General features: G+C 39.3%; 2 protein-coding genes across 2 annotated transcripts in view; one reads left to right on the top strand and one right to left on the bottom strand.

The window, feature by feature from the left end:
* The window catches only part of ARHGAP12 (Rho GTPase activating protein 12), a 199,316-nt gene that overhangs the window by 168,079 nt on the left and 11,929 nt on the right, over positions 1 to 19,308 (top strand). Inside the window, exons 10-11 of the mRNA XM_081100731.1 lie at positions 4,293 to 4,374; positions 15,848 to 15,949. Of these exons, the coding sequence (XP_080956857.1) occupies positions 4,293 to 4,374; positions 15,848 to 15,949 (184 nt within the window). The remainder of the gene's footprint in view (positions 1 to 4,292; positions 4,375 to 15,847; positions 15,950 to 19,308) is intronic.
* Positions 16,825 to 17,259, bottom strand: LOC308525910 (mediator of RNA polymerase II transcription subunit 21-like; the record flags this gene model as incomplete). Its single annotated transcript, XM_081100786.1, has 1 exon — positions 16,825 to 17,259. One exon carries the CDS (start codon positions 17,257 to 17,259, stop codon positions 16,825 to 16,827), a length of 435 nt encoding a protein of 144 aa, XP_080956912.1.

Here is a 19,308-nt window from a genome sequence, read left to right as displayed (position 1 = left end):
AGATGGTGTCATCTGCATATCTTAGGTTACTGATATCTTAAGTCATTGATATTTCTTTCATCAATTTTTACTCCTTCCTCTGAATCTAGCCCAGTTCTTTGTATGATATGTTATATGTATAAATTAAACAAATAGGGAAATGAAATGCTCCCTGGTCTGACACCTTTGCCTATAGGAAACCATTCTGTTTCCATATTCTGTGACAGCAACTTCCTGTCCATAGTACAGGTTACACATTAGGACAATCAAGTGCTGAGGCACGCCCATTGCTTTCAGAGCAGCCCAGAGCTTTTCATGATGGTCACAAAGACTTTACTGTAGTCTACAAAACATAAGACTAACCTTTTTCTGAAATTCTTTGCGGCACTCCAGTATCCAGTGAATGCTCACAATTAGATCTTGAGTGCTACTTTTATTCCTGAATCTACCTTGTACATCTAACATGTCAGTAAACATGTCATTTCAAACACATTTATTGTCTTTGAAATGAAAGAGATTTATTTTTGAGATAATGTCTACTTGCCAGATAATCAAGTCTAAGTAACCAGAGTGTGCCCATCAATCGTTTTTTGTGGTTTGTTTGTTTTTTTCCTGGCAAAAAATTGGGTTCCATGAAAAAATAAATGTGATTAATTCTGCTTGCAACTCATTCAAAGAAGTGCTTTAGTCCTTAAAGCAGCTATTGTTAATTGTGTTCAGATTTCTATATTTGTTCTCACATATATATTTATTACTTCTATAGTATTTTTATTTTGAAAATTAAGCTGAAGTTTATTTAAAGTGGAAATATATTTTACTATTTTTCAATGTAGGGAATCAGTAGATATTATCTAAGGACAGAGATCGAATATTAAAAAATTACAAATAATAAATTATGAAATATTTTAAGACATCCATACAAAACAAAATAGTAAAACAAAATGAAAATAAAATGACAGAACAAGCACCAAACATATCTATCATATCACAATTTCAACAAATGTAAATCAACTATACTCATTTATTGAAAGTAAAAGGTGCTCAGACTGAAGCACAAATCAAAACCCAACTAAATATTATATATAAAAGAGACATCTAAAAATGATTCACAAAAGTTAAAAAAAGAAAAGCTTTTCAAAGATATGCAAAGATCAGGAATAGGGATCTTGATAGCAGACAAGTTCAATTCAGGCTAAAAGCATTAAGCATCACAAAGATTAGTACTTTTAAATGATAAAGCACAGTGAATAAATCCACTATGAATCTTAATCATTAAGAACAGCCATTCACCAAATGCATGAAGATCCTTAGGCAAAAAGAACAGGAAATAAAAAGATAAATAGATAGAAACTTGGATATAGTAAACTTTTATTCCTAATTTGTTTTTATTCTTGACACTATTACAGATATCTTCCATCCCCCCCTAAACTTTTTTTTTTTTAATTTCTTTATTGATTTCAGAGAGGAAGGGAGAAGGAGAGAGATAGAAACATCAATGATGAGAGAGAATCATTGATTGGCTGCCTCCTGCACACCCCACACTGGGGACGGAGCCTGCAACCCAGGCATTTGCCCTTGGCCGGAATCGAACCAGGGACCCTTCAGTCCGCAGGCTCTATCCACTGAGCCAAGCCAGCTAGGGCCGCCCCCCTAAACTGTTTTTGAAATTTAGAATATTTGTCTTTCTCCCTCTGTTTTATTGAGAAATAATTTTCATACATCACTGTATTAAGTTTAAGGCATACAGCAAGATGGTTTGGTTTACATATATTGTGAAATGATTACCATAATAGGTTCAGCTAACATCCATCTTCTCGTATAGATACAATAAACAAAAAAAGAAGAAAAGAAAAAGGGAAAATATTTCTCCTTATGATGAGAACTCATATGATTTACTCATAGTTGTCATGTTGTATTATATGCCTAGTACTTACTTGTATTATTACTGTGAGTTTGTATATTTTGACCACCTTCCTCCCCTTACCTTTGTTACAGAAGACCAAAGAAATACCAAGCACGCTTCCTAGAGAAAGGGAGGGACCCTATTTATTACCACTAGTGGACTCCAGGAATAATTTCCAAATCAGAGTGAAGAAACATGCAGAGAGCCTGTCTATATATATCCCGCTGGGGTCTTTGTCTTGCAGATATGCGCCGCCCCCCCCTCCCCCCCCATCGTGGCCCTGTAGGAAGGCCCCCAGGTGTCAGGCCACATCCTATGGTCTGTCCTGGCACCAGCATAACAACCCTCCCCTTCCCTGACCACCCCCACCCCCCACCCCTTGCAGGGCAGTGCATTGTTCACAGTTCCTTGGCCTCTGCATTTAGATAACAAGTTCTGCAAGGCCAGTTTCCTCCTCACCTTCTGCCTCTTTTTCTATGAGTTTTGTTTTGCTTATAAAATTCCACATATAAGTGAGATCATATAGTATTTGTCTTTCTCTGTCTGACTTATTTCACTTAGCATAATGCCTTCAAGGTCTATCCATGTTGTCAAAAATGACAGGATTTCCTTTTATTTTTTATGGTTGAATAATATGCCATTATATGTATATAAACTACAACTTCTTTATTCATTGATCCATCAGGAGACACTTAGGTTGTTTCCTTGTCTGGGCAATTGTAAATTATGCTGCTATGAACATGAAGGAGCAAATATCTTTTTGAGTTAGTGCTTTTGTTTCTTTTGGATACATGCCCAGAAGTGGAATTGCTGGGTCATAAGGTAATTCTCTATTTAGTTTTTTGAGGAACCTCCATACTGTTTTGCATAGTGGCTGCACTAATTTACAATCCCACCAGCAGTGCACAAGGTTTCTTTTCTCCACATTTTGTTTCTTCTTATCTTTCACTTATTTATTTGTTTATTTTATATTTTATTGATTTTTTACAGAGAGGAAGGGAGAGGGATAGAGAGTTAAGAACATCGATGAGAGAGAAACATCGATCAGCTGCCTCCTGCACACTCCCCACTGGGGATGCGCCTGCAACCAAGGTACATGCCCTTGACTGGAATCAAACCTGGGACCCTTGAGTCCGCAGGCCGACGCTCTATCCACTGAGCCAAACCAGTCAGGTTGTTTCTTCTTATCTTTTGATGATGACCATTTAACAGGTCTGAGGTGATATCGCATTGTGGTTTTAATTTGCAATATTCCTAATGACTAGTTGAGCATCTTGTCATGTGCCTGTTAGCTTTTAGTATATCTTCTTTGAAGAAATGTCTATTTAGGTCTTTTGCCCATTTTTTTTTTATTTGGTTATATGGGCTTTTGCTGTTGAGTTATGTGAGTTCTTTATACATTTTGGATATTAACCCCTTATCAGGAATCTGGTTTGTAAATTTTCCCCCATTCTGTAGGTTGTATTTTCACTTTGTTGATAGTTTCTTTCACTATGTAGAGCTTTTTTGATGTCCCACTTTTTTATTTTGTTGCTTGTGCTTTAAGTGTCATATTTTTAAAAATTATTACCAAGACTCACGTCAGGGAGCTTTATTCTATGTTTTTGTCTAGAAGTTTCATGGTTTTAGGTCCTACATTTAGGTCTTTAATCTATTTTGAGTGAATATTTGTGAGTAGTGTAAGCTATGGATTTAGCTTCATTCTTTTAAGTATGAATATTCAAGTATCCCAGCACCATTTTTTGAAAATTATTTTTTTCCATTGAGTATTCTTGTCAAATATTAGTTGACTAAGTAGTAGTGAACTTTATTTCCCTTTTCTTAATCCTTGAAGTTTAAGTAGATATAAAAATAAATAAAATAATAATGTAGGTCTGATTGATTGATATTAAATTCTACACTCTGAAAATGGAGAATAAACCTTTTTTTTGAGTGCCTGTAGAGTTTTCACAAAACTGGCCACATGTTTGGCTGTATGGTAAGTCTTAATATTTTTCTGTAGTAGACATATTTAACATTTTACTTTAACCTGTCAGCGATTGAATTCCCTTATAAGGTAAACAATGGTTACCTCTGGAGTATGAATTGAATGAGAATAAATGGGTTTTCCTTTATATATTTCTATATTCAGAGTCCTGTAATTAGTACCCTATAAGCAAAATTAGATACATAGTTATTCTGATAAACTATATCTCTAACTTCATTTATTTTGGGGCCTGTATGGTCAGGTTGGGATAATGAAATTATTGTAATTTTCATTAGCTTTATATCCCTAATAAAAACAATTAGAGTATCAATAATGACTGTAAATTTTGACAACATTGATAACCACTAAGTAGTGTTTCATTTTTAAAGTTTGGTTGGAAAAACTAGGGAATTGAACTTTAATTGGTCATCTTTATAATTACAGGAAGAACTGGTTGTCTTCGTGGGCTGTGTTGCAGGGTTCATCTTTACTCTTTACCAAAACTCAAGGAAGTAGCACAAGTTGGGTAAGTATTTCTTTTCTTTGGAGGCTTTATGCATTCAAAATGTGTCAATAGTATTGTACCTGAAGTTCATGAGGTATTCCATAGTCCTTCTAGCTATAGCTAATGTGAAAAAAAAGTAAATGAAAAAGATTAAATACTGCCATTTGCAATAACATGGATACACCTTGAAAATATCATGGTAGGTGAAATAAGTCTGATGGAAAGAGTCAAGAACCATATGATTTCATTCAAACAAATGAACAAATTAGACAAATAAACAAAAACTCATGACCCAGACAGCAGTATGGTGGTTACTAGAGGGAAAAAGGGGTGGGGGGAGGTGAAAGAGGATAAAGGGAGCCAAATGTATGGTGACAGAAGAAGACTTGACTTTGGGTGGTGAAGACACTGCAGTGTACAGATGATGTCTTAAAATCAACAAATTATGTTTTATCCATTGAACTGAAAGGTGGGCTTACTATTTAGGCATGATAGAACAAATACTAGTACATTTCTTGATTCATGTTCAGGAAGTTAAAGCTCATCTCTATTTGTGACTTGGCTGCTTCAAGTATTTAATGAGAAAATAAGCAGTAATGTGCCAAGCTCCACCTTGAACTGACCCCTAGATACTAGTCAGTGATTCAGGTGTCCATGTCTGTATATAATGTCAGCCAGCTTTTAGAAGAGAAAGAAATGTCAACATTACTTGTAGCATTTTGAAACTTTTTGTATATTTGACTACAAATCCTCAGTTATTTGTAGTACAATTTCTAAAAAGTATAATTTTTGACATAATACCTACTACTTTTTGAATGCTTAATATGCATTAGTTACAATTAATTGCAATTGCAGAAACATAGTTTAAAATTCACCGAGCTAGCCAGTATTGAAATTGTAAAATTCTTAATGAATTTTTACCTGTGGAGATTCACTATTTGAATTTTTGCCTTTACATGAAATTTTATTAATATAATATTAGTAATCATTTCAGATCGGTATAATTAAAGTACAATCACACTGTGTTTTATAGTCTCAGTAAAAGCTAAGCAGATGTGGAATATGGTAAAACGCATGGTAATGTAGTGATTTTTAGTTTTTATTATTTTATTTTATTTTTTAAAATATATTTCATTGATTTTTTACAGAGAGGAAGGGAGAGGGAAAGGGATAGAGAGTTAGAAACATTGATGAGAGAGAAACATCAATTCAGCTGCCCCCTGCACACTCCCTACTGGGGTTGTGCCAGCAACCAAGGTGCATGGATGGCCTTGACTGGAAACGAACCTGGGACCCTTCAGTCCACAGGCCGACGCTCTATTCACTGAGCCAAACCAGTTAGGGCTATTTTTAAAAAATATATATTTTATTGATTTTTTTACAGAGAGGAAGGGAGAGGGATAGAGTTAGAAACATCGATGAGAGAGAAACATCGATCAGCTGCCTCCTGCACACCTCCTACTGGGGTTGTGCCTGCAACCAAGGTACATGCCCTTGACCAGAATCGAATCTGGGACCCTTCAGTCCACAGGCCGATGCTCCATCCACTGAGCCAAACCGGCCAGGGCAGGACTATTTTATTTTTAATTAATCTCTATTGTTGAGATTATTACAGATGTCCTTCCCACCCCCCATAGCTCTCCTCCACCCAGTTTCCACCCCACCCCAGGCCCTCACCGCCCTATTGTCTGTGTTCATAGGTAATGCATACATGCATATAAGATCTTTGTCTAATCTCTTCCTGCACCTCCCCTCCAACCCTCTACCGTCTGAGAATCGTGAGTCTGTTTCATTTCCATGTCCCTGATTCTGTTTCATTCACCAGTTTATTCTGTTCATCAGATTTTTTATTCATTTTATTTTGAGATTCACTTGTTCATAGATAAGGATTTGTTGTCATATTGTTCAAATTTTTTTATCTTTACCTTTTTCTTCTTCCTCTTCTTAAAGAATACACTTCAGCATCCTATCTAATAAAAGAGAAACATGGTAATCGGCATACGACCGCTACCCTTCCCATTGGCTAATCAGGGCAATATGCAAATTAACTGTCAGCCAAGATGGCAGCCGGCAGCCAGGCAGCTTGAAATTAACATGAGGCTTGCTTGCTTCAGTGACGAAGGAAACCATCGTTCCCCGCCTGCCTTGCCGGCCTCTGAGCCTGCAGTTTGAAACATTTTAACAAATATAGAAGCTAAGAAAAACTCCAGAAACCAGCTTTCAGTGAGCTGGGATCTCAGAGCTGGAGTCAGAGCTGGAGTTATACATTGTTTCGAACCGAAACAAACCAGATACCTACTTTCAGCAGCAGAGGCCTAAGAGCTGGAGCCTCAGAGCTAAAGCTGGCCCAGAATTAAAAAAAAACAAAAAACAAAACGAAAAAAAGGAGTAGTTGGGAGCTTCTGTCACCCGCCAGCCTGAAAACAGTCCTCAGCCCCTCACCCAGACTGGCCAGGCACCCCAGTGGGGACCCCCACCCTGAAGGGTGTGTGACCAGCTGCAAACAGCCATCATCCCCTCACCCAGGCTGGCAAGCACCCCAGTGGGGACCCCCACCCTGATCCAGGACACCCTTCACGGCAAACCAGGCAGCCCCACCCATGCACCAGGCCTCTACCCTATATAGTAAAAGGGTAATATGCCTCCCAGCACCGGGTTCAGCGGAGCTGAGAGGCCTCCTGGCACCGGGATCAGCGTGACAGGGGGCAGCGCCCAAACCCCCTGATCGCCCTGCAGCTCTGTGTGTGACAGGGGGCGGGGCCACAACCTCCCTCTCTGCCCTGCTCTGTTTGTGACAGGGGAAGGCGCCCCAACCTCCTGATCAGCCCTGCTCTGTGCCTGATACGGGGGAGCTCCCCAACCTCTGATCGCCCTGTGGCTCTGTGTGTGACAGGGTGCGGCGCCCCAACCCGCCCCCCCCCCCCCACGGGCCCTGCTCTGTGTGTGACAGGGTAGAGCCATAACCTCCCCATCGGCCCTGCCCTGAGTGTGAGAGTGGCGGTGCCCCAACCCCTTGCTCGGCCCTGCTCTGTGGGTGATAGAGGGCGGCGCCACAATCCCCCTCCTCCCCCATGGGTCCTGCTCTGCCTGTGATGGGGTAGAGCCATAACCTCCCCATCGGCCCTGCCCTGAGTGTGGCAGTGGCGGCACACCAACCCCCTGATCCGCCCTGCTCTGTGTGTGACAGGGGGCGGCGCCCCAACTCCCCTATCAGCCCTACTCTCTGAGTGACAGGGGGGAGCTCCTCAACCCCCTCATGGGCCCTGCTCTGTGCGTGACAGGGGGGAGCTCCCCAGCCCCCTGATAGGCCCTGCTCTGTGCGTGATAGGGGGGAGCTCCCCAACCCCCTGATCGACCCTGCTCCGTGCGTGACAGGGTAAGGAGCCCCAACCCCCCTGAGGTGCCCTGCTCTGTGAGTGACAGGGGGCAGCGCCCCAACCCCCGGATTGGCCCTGCTCTGTGCGTGACAGGGGGTGGTGCTGCAACCTCCCCATCGACCCTGCCTTGAGTGTGACGGGGCAGTGCCCCAACCCCCCAATCGGCCCTACCCTGAGAGTGACTGGGGGTGGCATCGCAACCTCCCAATCCTCCCTGCTCTGTGCATGACAGCGGGCAGTGCCCCAACACCCCAATCGACCCTGCTCTGAGCCCGACCAGGGGCTGCACCTAGGGATTGGGCCTGCCTTCTGCCACCCATGAGCAGGCCTAAGCCAGCAGGGCGTTATCTTCCGAGGGGTCCCAGACTGCGAGAGGGCACAGGCCAGGCTGAGGGACCCCCCCTTCCCCTGAGTGCACAAATTTTTGTGCACTGGGCCTCTAGTCTATAATAATAAAAGCATAATATGCTAATTAGACTGGATGTCCTTCTGGATGAGCTTCTGGACGAAGCCAGGGCTGTGAGGGAAGCCCGGGTCCCATGTACCTGTCGGCGGCCGGAGGGAAGCCCGGGTCCTGGATGCCAGAGGGAAGCTGGTGCCGGCTGCCAGGAGAAGGAAGGCCTACTCTTGCACAAATTTCATGCATTGGGCCTCTAGTTTCATATAATACTGATTTGATGGTGATGAACTCCTTTAGCTTTACCTTGTCTATGAATCTCTTTATCTGACCTTCAATTCTAAATAAATGATAGCTTTGCCGGGAAGAGTGATCTTGGTTGTAGGTCCTTGCTATTCATCACTTTGAATATTTCTTGCCACTCCCTTCTGGCCTGCATGGTTTCTGTTGAGAAATCAGCTGACAGTCGTACAGCACTTCCTTGTAGGTAACAAACTGTTTTTCTCTTGCTGTTTTTAAGATTCTCTCTTTGTCTTTTGCTCTTAGCATTTTAACACATTGTATGCCGGAAACGTGTTTACACATTTTACGTATTTATACATTCTACCAGTGTAGTAGAGCGCGGGACACGTATTAATACGTTTTTTATAGACCAGTGGTAGAATGCGGGTAACGTATAAATACGTAGACTAAAGTTATCGTAATTTTACTGAACATTGCCATTTGCGCAAAAATTAGCAAAAATGGCCCGTGCCACCTGTTAGCGCGCGATAAAAACTACCCGCAAACAATGTGTTAATTATGATGTGTCTTGGTGTGGTCCTCTTTGGATTCCTCTTGTTTGGGGTTCTCTGTGCTTCCTGGACTTGTAAATCTATTTCTTTCACCAGGTAGGGGAAGTTTTCTTTCTTTTTTTTTTTAATATATATATATATTTTTATTGATTTCAGAGAGGAAGGGAGAGGTAGAGAAAAATATAAACATCAATGATGAGAGAGAATCATTGATCAGTTGCCTCCTGCATACTCCCTACTGGGGATCGAGCCTGCAACCCAGGCATGTGTCCTTGACAGGAATCGAACCTGGGACCCTTCAGTTTGCAGCCAACGCTCTATGTCACTGAGCCAAACCAGCTAGGGCTAGGGAAGTTTTCTGTCATTATTTCTTCAAATAGGTTTTCGGTATCTTGCTCTCTCTTTTTCTGGCACCCTCATAATTCGGTTGTTGGTACACTTGAAGTTGTCCCAGAGGCTCCTTATACTATCTTCATATTTTTGGATTCTTTTTGCTCTTATGGTTGGGTGTTTTTTGCTTCTTCATATTTTAAATCATTGATTTGATTCTTGGGATCCTCTAGTCTACTGTTGAATCCCTGTATATTATTCTTTATTTCAGCCATTTATGCTCAATTTCTGATTGGTCCTTTCCCATTTTTTTGGCATTCTCACTAAGATACTTGAAGTTCTCACTAAGTTCCTCAGAGGTTTCTAGAAGATACTTGAGTAATCTTATAACCATGGTTTTGAACTCTATATCCAATAATTTGCTTTCTTTCATTTGTGACATGTTTCTTTGTCTCCACATTTTGGCTGCTTCCCTGTGTTTGTTTCTATGTATTGGGTAGCTGCTAAGTCTCCTTGAGTTGATAGAGTAGCCTTGTGTAGTAGGTGTCCTATAGGGCCCAGTGGCTCAGCCTTCCCAGTCACCTGAGGTGGATACTCTTGTTGTACCCCTTTGTGAGCTGTGTACACAGTTTTGTTGTAGTTGAGCCTTGATTGCTGTTGGTGTCAGTGGGAGGAATTGACCTCCAGGCTAGTTGGCTGTAGGAACCAGCTGTGACTACAGTGGGAGAGCTGCTGTGCAGGAGACACCGTTATGGAGCAGGATTTGCTTCAGTGGGGCTTTGGTGCTCACTGCGTCTGCCCCTTGAGTGTGTCACTTATGGATGTGAAGAGTTGTAATCTGGTATGGTCTCACACTGACCACTGGGTACACTGGCTATTGGGTGTCCAGGGAGGTGCTAAGTCAGCCACTGCCTGGGGCCACCAGCAGTAGCTACAGAGAGATCTGAAGATTCCTCCTCTTTGTATCAGTTTGGAAGTGTCCAGTCAAGGCCCAGCTGTGAAGCAGGTCAGGCTGGTGCTGGTGCTGGTTCATGGGCCTTTTATTGATAGGTTTGAGGCCCCTTGACCCAGCTGCAACTTGTTTGACAGAGTTTTAGCTTAAGAAAGGACAGACCATTAATATGCAAAAGCCACTGCCCACAGCTTGGGTGGGGTTATAAATTTGGTAGGGGGACGTTTAAGGATATTACCAGGGCAGAGCAAACAGAAATGGCTGCCAGTCAGCCCTGCACCAGGGAGGTCCCAGCATGGGAACAGTGACTGCTGCCAGCATCTCCATCTGGAAGAAAGCCGCCCCTGAGTTCCTGCCCTGATGCTAGACAGTCCAGTTTCTCCCCATATGTGTCTGGGTCCCCCAGAGCCTCGCCCAGCACTGGGTCTCAGAGGAAGTGGGAGCTTGTAAATTCAGTTCACCTTTTAAGAGGAGCAGCTGGGTCTCCAGCAGCCTCTGTGTCACTCAGTCTGAATCCACACTGGTTTTTACAGTCCGTAGTTCTTAAGGACGTAGGGACTCCTTTCCCCAGCTCTGGAACCCTGGGCTGGGGCTCTGGTGTAGGGCTGGGACCCCTCTCTCCACCTGGAAGCCTCTGCAGAGCTGATCTCTCTCCCGATTAAAAAAAGTGGCACACCGGGGTGCCGGACCAGCCCGTTCCGCTCCTCCGCGCCTCTGCGCCTCCTACCAATCTCAGTGTGCTTTCTTCTTTACCTCTCTGGTTGTAGTACTCCCACTCAGCCAGCTTTCCTATGGTTCTGGATGATAGTTGTTCTGTATTTTAGTTGCAATTTTGATGTGGTTGAGGGAGGCAGCAAGAGCATACATTTACCTATGCTGCCGTCTTGGTTCTTTTTGAGTTTTTATTTTATGAAATTTAAAAAAAATCTCAAGACAGCCTTGCTTTTTCCTTTCCATATGTAACACATTAAGGGAATGAAAACTAATTGTTAAATGGCTTAAGTAAAAACAAGTAAGATTATTCAAATAAAAAGTGTGTGTGTATAATGTGTTTTGGCATATATAATCATAAGTATTAAAAATTGATTAAATATGGAAGGAGTTGCTTTTTTGTTGCCATTTGTATTAGTTATTGGTTAATTCCTCCTGTGTTTCATCTTGCAAAAATCAGCAAATAGGATGTGAGGCCAATCTGGCTGTGACATCTGTTACCCCATTGATCACCAGGGTTGATTCGGCTGATCTGGCTAGCTAGGCGGGTGTCCCCCTCCTCCCTCACCTATCCATGTGTGTTCCTCCCGAAGCTGCGCACTGCCCCCCCACAGGAGAGGACTGGTCTTTGGTCAAGGATATACAAGTAGTTGTGCTCCTTGCTAGAACCTCCAAACAAGCTCTCAAAAATCAGTAAATACAGTATATATCTGACATTTTATTTCTTTTGTAGACAAAGGCTATCACATTATGTATGTTTTTATACTTTGCTTCTTTTTAAAAACAATATATTTTAATGATTATTTACAAAGAGGAAGGGAGAGGGATAGAGAGTTAGAAACATCGATGAGAGAGAAACATCGATCACCTGCCTCCTGCACACCCCCTACTGGGGATATGCCCGCAACCAAGGTACATGCCCTTGACCAGAATCGAACCTGGGACCCTTTAGTCCGCAGGCCAATGCTCTATCCACTGAGCCAAACCGGTTAGGGCTATACTTCGCTTCTTTTTTTCTCTTAGCAATATGTATTGGAAATTTCTCAGCCCATAAAAATCTCCTTTAATCTTTTTTAGGGTTACATAATATTTCATTATGTAGATGTTCCATAATTTTTTCTAAGGATGGACATTTAGGTTGTTTTCTAATTTTTCTGTTACAGAATTCCAGATAAGATGCTTCTTAGTTAACTCTATAAAAATGATTATTCAAAAAGGATTTCAAAGAATCCTGCCTTTGTTTCTCTGCTCAGTCACCAATTAGATCTGTTGTAGGTAAAATGTATGCTGATTATACAGTGATTTACCTGAGGATGAGATGCTTATGCTATCATACAAGCTAAAAGGACAAAAATCACCTATAATAAAAATTGCCCTTGTGCATCTCTTTGGAAGATGGTATATTAGAACTCAGTCTGTAGCAGAGCCAGTTTTTTCCTTTAATTTTGGAAAAGATGGCTTTCCTTCAGTTGAGTTTGGATGGTTTATGATAAGGGGTTATGTTATAGAAGTTCTTTAAAAATTAGATCGACACAGTGCAAAAACCTAAACCAGGATCTATTTGAGGAAGTCGTCGTTTCAAATTTTATACTTACTCCAGGGCATTAACTTATTGATGAGCAAAGTCACCCATACTATCTGAAGTTATGTTTCTTAAAAATCATTCATTCTTTGTATTTATTTTTGGTTCCATGGGTAGCTAAAATTGAGTAAATGGAAATGTACATATGTGGCATGCAACTCCACTGTGTAAGATACATTTTCCATAGCTGTTGTGTCATCCAAAAATCCAGTGAGATTTTCCTTCTCCATAAGGATAGATAGATACATTCCACTAGTTTTTCTGGGAAGTATTAGTTATTTACTGGTTTGTTATATCAGTAATGTAAATTACACTTGCTTTTTTTCTTACCTCATTTTTTCAACAGACATAAAAACCTGCTATGTTCTGGGCTGTGTTAAATTTTGAGGTTTTGGTCCCTGTCTTCATAGCTTACATTATAATGGGGAAAATCAATACATGCACAGTTATAATACAGTGTATCATCTGCTTCCTCTCAGATAGCATTCATCATATACCTTGAATATTTTTAAAAATTTTCACACAAATATTGGTAGATATTCAAATTTATTTATACATGATTTCAAATTTCTAAAAATAGTCACTTTGGGGCAGATAATTCTTTGTTGTGGGGGCTGTCCTATGCATTATAGGATGATTAGCAGATGATAGTAGCATCTATCCCTCCTGTTGTGACAACTAAAAATGTCCCCTGGGGGCAAAATCATCTCTATTTGAGAACTACTTTCCTAGAGGAAGGGCAAGGCAGCTTAGATGGTAGGGTCATCTAAGAAGACTTAGAAAGGGATACCAGAGGACATTGCCCAACAGATTACAAGGAGAAAACTTAGATGACTTCTCTATTATCCTTCAAGTTCTTTGTGTGATTTCAGCTAACACGGGCCTGTTTAACATATAATGCTCTATTAATTACTAATCTTAAAAATAAAACGTGAATTTTGTAATAACGTCAGAAAATATTCTGAGATAAAATTAGGGTTTTTGTAAAAGTATTTGGAAGTTCAGCTTTGCTTGTGTTGTGTTTGCTTGTAGAATTGTATTTTTGTCTTACCTGTTTCCATTATGCTTTTCTCTTGTGTGTCATTTTGCCATTGTGCCATGTTATGACATCATAATTTTCTTCCCCTTTTTTACCAAGTCTTTTTGCCAACAGGGCTCACTCTCTGAGCTCTTACATTTACTACTTTCTTCTTAGAAAAATTCTGTCAGTCTTTGGCCTGCTGTCACATATGTAAAATCTGATCCTGTCTCAGCTGTCACTATTGTGTGTTGTTATTGCATACCCTTTGCCACAGTAATTTTATTTTCTTTGCTATGAATGCATTGGAGGGATGATTACAGTAGAGAAAAGTTAGACTGGATTTTGAAAAAGAAAGTATAACAAACACAAGATTTTGCCAATTATATATTGACTTCATCTTTCTAGCATTCAATGCCATGTTATTGAATTTATAGTTGTTTATCTTATTTGGTTAGTTATTTGTATCTTAAGTTATATGTAGCAAACCATCTACAGAGCATGTAATAACAAATTAAATGGATTTTTATCATTTTGTTAAATGTGTATACTTAAGTTTTAATAACTTTTGAGATTTACCATTTTTGCTCAGAAAGTTCTGTATGTCCATTGTAACTTTATAGTTAATTAAATGTCTTTTGAATGACAAACGGTATGTAAGAAGGCCAAGAATTTGTAGAATAGATAAAAATCTTATTATTTTTATTTTACTAATAAAAATCTCATATAATATCCTAAATTTTGTTTTGTTATAACAATACTTATTTAAGTCCACATTGCTAACTGCAAAAAGGAAAAAGATGAAGTTGAACCATTTATTAAATGTGAAACTACTGACATTATGAATAATGAATAAGTTATGACCAGGTTGGTAATATCTGTTTCCAATGGCAAATCTTATTTGACTTGAAAATATTTTAGCAAATGAAATTTCCTGTAACAAATCTTTATGACTTTAAGATTACAGTTCATCAGTTCTTAAAGATTTTAAAACCTTTCAGTGACATAGGAATGCTGTTTTACATTCTTAGTTAACAAACTAAACAAACATTTAAGTTAATGATAGCAAGATACAGTGTAAGTCTACATTTAACATAGATTTTCTGCTGTTTGCTAATCTTTTCCTTCTCTGATTAACAAAATATAATAGCTAGTTAAATGCTTTTTCTTCTGAGACCAGCCATGTCAACTGTCTTCCTATTATTTTTACAGTTCCTCATTAAATTGCTAAGGCTTTAAAGCATCTGGCTCTAATTATAATTTCTAACAAAGGCTGAATTAAAGAACATGGGGTTTAGAGTTTTCTGATTTTGTAAGTTATTGGTAGTTGTTGACAACAAATAATTGGTAAGGAGATCACTCTTGAAATCACAAAATTGTAGTTAGAGAATATTTATTAGGTAGAAAAGTACTTAATATCTGCCAGATATTATATATATATATTGCCTTGCCTTTTTGAACACATCATTTTATGTAGTCATATTAAGCTTAGGATAAATGCCAAAAAATGGAATTGCTAAGCCAAATAATGTATGTATTTGTAAATATATAGGGTGTGTCCCAAAAAATGTATACATGCTTTGAATAATTATTAATCCCAATGGGTTAAATCTGAAAAGAAAGAAACATCAATTGAGCTATCAGAAAAAAGTGTATGTACATTTTTTGGGCACCCTATAGAATTACCAATTTTTCCTCTCTAGGAGTTGTTCTAATTTATACCCCACTTACATATGAAGGTCGTTAATACTCTGCAGCAGGGGTGAGGAACCTTTTTCTGCCAAGGGCCATTTGGATATTCATAACATCACTCGCAGGCCATACAAAATTATCAACTTAAAAATTAGCCTTCTGTATGTGGTCAAACATTTAATTAACTCACTCCTAATGCCTTGGCAGGGCCATACCAAATTATTTCACAGGCTTTATACGGTCCGCAGGCTAGACATTCCCCACCCCTGCTCTATAGCCTCACCAACACAGTTTTTCATCAAAAATTTGTATTTTATTTTCTTACGTTTTTTTCCTTTTTCTTTTTGCTACACTGTTGAATGAAAAAATATTTTAATGTGGCTTTATTTTGTATTTTTCTTATGAAAGAAGTTGTCATTTTATTTCCTTTTCTATGATCGATATATTCATGTCTTGCAGACATTTTTCAGTTTTAAAGTGGCAATTGTTATTTTATAATAGAGAAAGAGAAGAATTTGAGATAATCACCTAGTTGATATATTGTTAATAATATAAAGTTGGTCTTAATTCTTTTTGTATGTACACATGTACATGAATATCACATAAAGGCTTTTTTTCTCTTTTTTTTTCTAAACATGAAGTTTGGGAGTAATCAGTCCAAACCAGAGTTCACAGTGGACCTTAAGGGGGCGATGATTGAGATGGCTTCCAAGGATAAATCCAGCAAAAAGAATGTATTTGAGGTAATAAATTTTTTTCTGAATATAATTCACATTCTTTTTTTTTTCCACAGTTGTTTAATTAAATTATAATCATTAATGCAATAGCTGCCTCAATTTCATTCAGATAATAAAAAATGATATAATGATGGTTTAAAGCTGATTCAATCACAATTTTACAAGCTAATTTATCAAGAGTGAAAATAGAAGACTATTAAAAATAGCGAAAAAGATACATGTTATAGTGCTTAATGTTTCTGTAACTGTTGGCAAGGCCTACGTCTAAATCTGATACAGAATTCTTTTTTTTTTTTTTTATTGCTTAAAGTATTACAAAGGGTATTACATATGTGTCCATTTTATCCCCCCGCCCTAGACAGTCCCCCAGCCTCCCCTATCCCCCAGTGTCTTATGTCCATTGGTTATGCTTATACGCATGCATACAAGTCCTTTAGTTGATCTCTTACCCCCCTACCTCCTGCCACCCAACCCTCCCCGGCCTTCCTGCTGCAGTTTGACAATCTGTTTGAGGCAGCTCTGCCTCTGTATCTATTATTGTTCAAAAGTTTATAATGGTCTCTATTATCCATGAATGAGTGAGATCATGTGGTATTTTTTCTTCATTGACTGGCTTATTTCACTTAGCATAATGCTCTCCAGTTCCATCCATGACGTTGCAAATGGTAAGAGTTCCTTCCTTTTTAGAGCAGCATAGTATTCCATCATGTAGATGTACCACAGTTTTCTAATCCATTCATCTACTGATGGACACTGAGGCTGTTTCCAGATCTTAGCTATGGTGAATTGTGCTGCTATGAACATAGGGGTGCATATATGATACAGAATTCTTAATGGCATTGAAACAGTTCTTTTTTTCAGCCACATGCTATGTATGGGCACTATGAGTCTGGAAGAGACTGACTGTGGGTGCCACTTCTTGTCTTCAGCTGTGACTGCGCAATGTCAGCAAGTGCATTTTGTATCTTTTCTAGAAGCATGTCCCCTCGGTAAACAACATCCTCCAGACATGTAGCAGCCTCGTGGTTTTCTTCTTCTAGCTTATACAAGCTTGCAGCCTGTAAAGTAGCTGTAGATTCTTCACTTGGCAAGGAATGTATCAAAACATCAATGTCTTTTGCTGTTCGTGCAATCAGTGCAGCAATAAGCTGGGCATATTCTTCTGTAGGATTCGCTGGCTGATCTTTGTTAATTGCTGTCTGAATATTACTAAAAGAGGCAGGAGGACCACACTGCTGCAACACTCCAATGGTATTACAAAACTGATCTGCAAGCGAGTTCACGGCGTCCTGCAGCTGCGTGAGCCCGTCCGCCATGTTTCTCTCCTGAGTGAATCACATTCTTAACTGTAGGGATTAGATCTTCTTTTTTTGAGTTATTTCAGAAATGGCCTTTCAGTGTAACTAGTTTTGTCAAATTTGGTCATTAAGTCAGTTTGTATTAAGAAAAACAGCTGATATGAAGATCTGGGCTTTATTTGCATAAATTATAGGATCTCACATTATATATTACGAACCTTTGTTCCACAAATGTTGCCTTTCCCCAGCAACACTAAAAAGGGTATGATTTCATTTACTATGAAATCTAATATTAAAAAATCAAGACTTTCCATTTTGTCATTAAAAACCCCTGTACAGTAATGTATGATTCTACGTCATTTTTTGCTGCATATCAGACCACCCCCACAATTTAGCAGCTTACGAAGAGTCACATTGCTTAATTTATCTGGTACTGAGGTGATGATTCTTCTGGCCTTTTGTGAGTCTCCCGTCACTTAGTGGCTTGTCTGGGGCCGGAGGGTTCACAGGTCTGGTGTTGGTGCCAGCTGTTTGCTAGACCTCTTTCTCCACAAGATCTCTAATTCTCAAGGAGGTTACCCCAGGCTCTTTTTTATTTTATTTTATTTTATTGATTTTTTACAGAGAGGAAGGGAGAGGGATAGAGAGTTAGAAACATCGATGAGAGAGAAACATCGATCAGCTACCTCCTGCACACCTCCCACTGGGGATGTGCCCGCAACCCAGGTACATGCCCTTGACCGCAATCGAACCTGAGACCCTTGAGTTCGCAGGCTGACGCTCTATCCACTGAGCCAAACCGGCCAGGGCTACCCCAGGCTCTTTATATGGTGGAATCAGGGTTCCAAGAGGGTCTTTGTGAAAGCCCAAGACTTCTTGCAGCCTAAATTTAGAAGTCATGTGTCAAATATATTCTGTTGGTGAACACAAGTCAGAAGACCAGCCAAGTATTCTGGGTTGTGGGGAACTAGAGTCCACCAGTTGATGAGCAGTAAAAAGTCACATTGTAGAGTATGGATAGAGAGATGGAAAGAATTTTTGAGGCTCTCTTTGCAAACAATCTTCCAGATCCCAACCTTCCTTTCTAGCTTCAAGGTTTAGTCCTTTCCTAGCTTATTGTCTGGGCAGACTGGATTAGTTGCTGTCTTCCTGCCTCTTTGATTTTCACTCTGTATTATTTTACCTTGGGTACTGACCCATGCCAAACATTACCTATATTGCATAAGAAATGTTATCACAATATTGATACTTCTGCTTTGTTTATGCTTTAAGTAGCATTTTTTTTAAGTAGCATTTATTTTAATGTACCTTGGGTTGTCGTCATCTGTAAGTTATTCTCCCCACTAGATGATGAAAGTGTTTTTTGTATTTTAAGCAGAAAAACTGTGTATTTACTTATCTTTAAGAACTTCTAACAGTGTTTCTTATGTACACTGAATATTCATTATTAGTTGACTGACTTGACCCTCTTTGTAGAAAAATGCAAGGAAGAAAGTTACTATTTTCTGAATTAGCCTTGCAGTGCCTATAACTGATTCCAGAATGAAAAGGATTCAATGGTCATATACCTTTTTAAAACATTATTTCAGGAACTGTGCTTGAGGCATATGTCTTAGAATGTTGTTTCAGAAACATTGCCATAAGTTCCTGTAGGGAAAAAAAAGTTATCAACCAGAAAATAGGATTGCTTTCTCCAACTACATTACCTCAAGCAATTGTAGGAAACTTTGAACAAAGAAATTATACATAAATTGTTATTGCCTTCAGATACCATAATACAATAGTATCCTTACTTGAGTTAGTTCATGATTTGACAGTTCAGTAAATTTAGTAATATTTCTGCCCAAAAGGATATGACATATATCATCTGTGCTATCTTTGTACTAAGCCATTATATTTTCTATTAAATAGGAAATAATGGAAGTCGAACTCTTTGTACATTTTCCCCTACATTTATTTTTTTAACCAGAGGGGGGGAATTTCTCAGTTTTATATAAAAATATCTTAAGTTTTATGAATTATGTTTCAGTTCTAATGTAAAATGTATGGCTTTGATACTTAAACATA

The sequence above is a fragment of the Myotis nattereri genome (assembly GCF_964212035.1).
Source record: "Myotis nattereri genome assembly, chromosome: 1".
NCBI classification, from domain to species: domain Eukaryota; kingdom Metazoa; phylum Chordata; class Mammalia; order Chiroptera; family Vespertilionidae; genus Myotis; species Myotis nattereri.
This window is presented reverse-complemented; position numbering and strand designations above follow the sequence as displayed.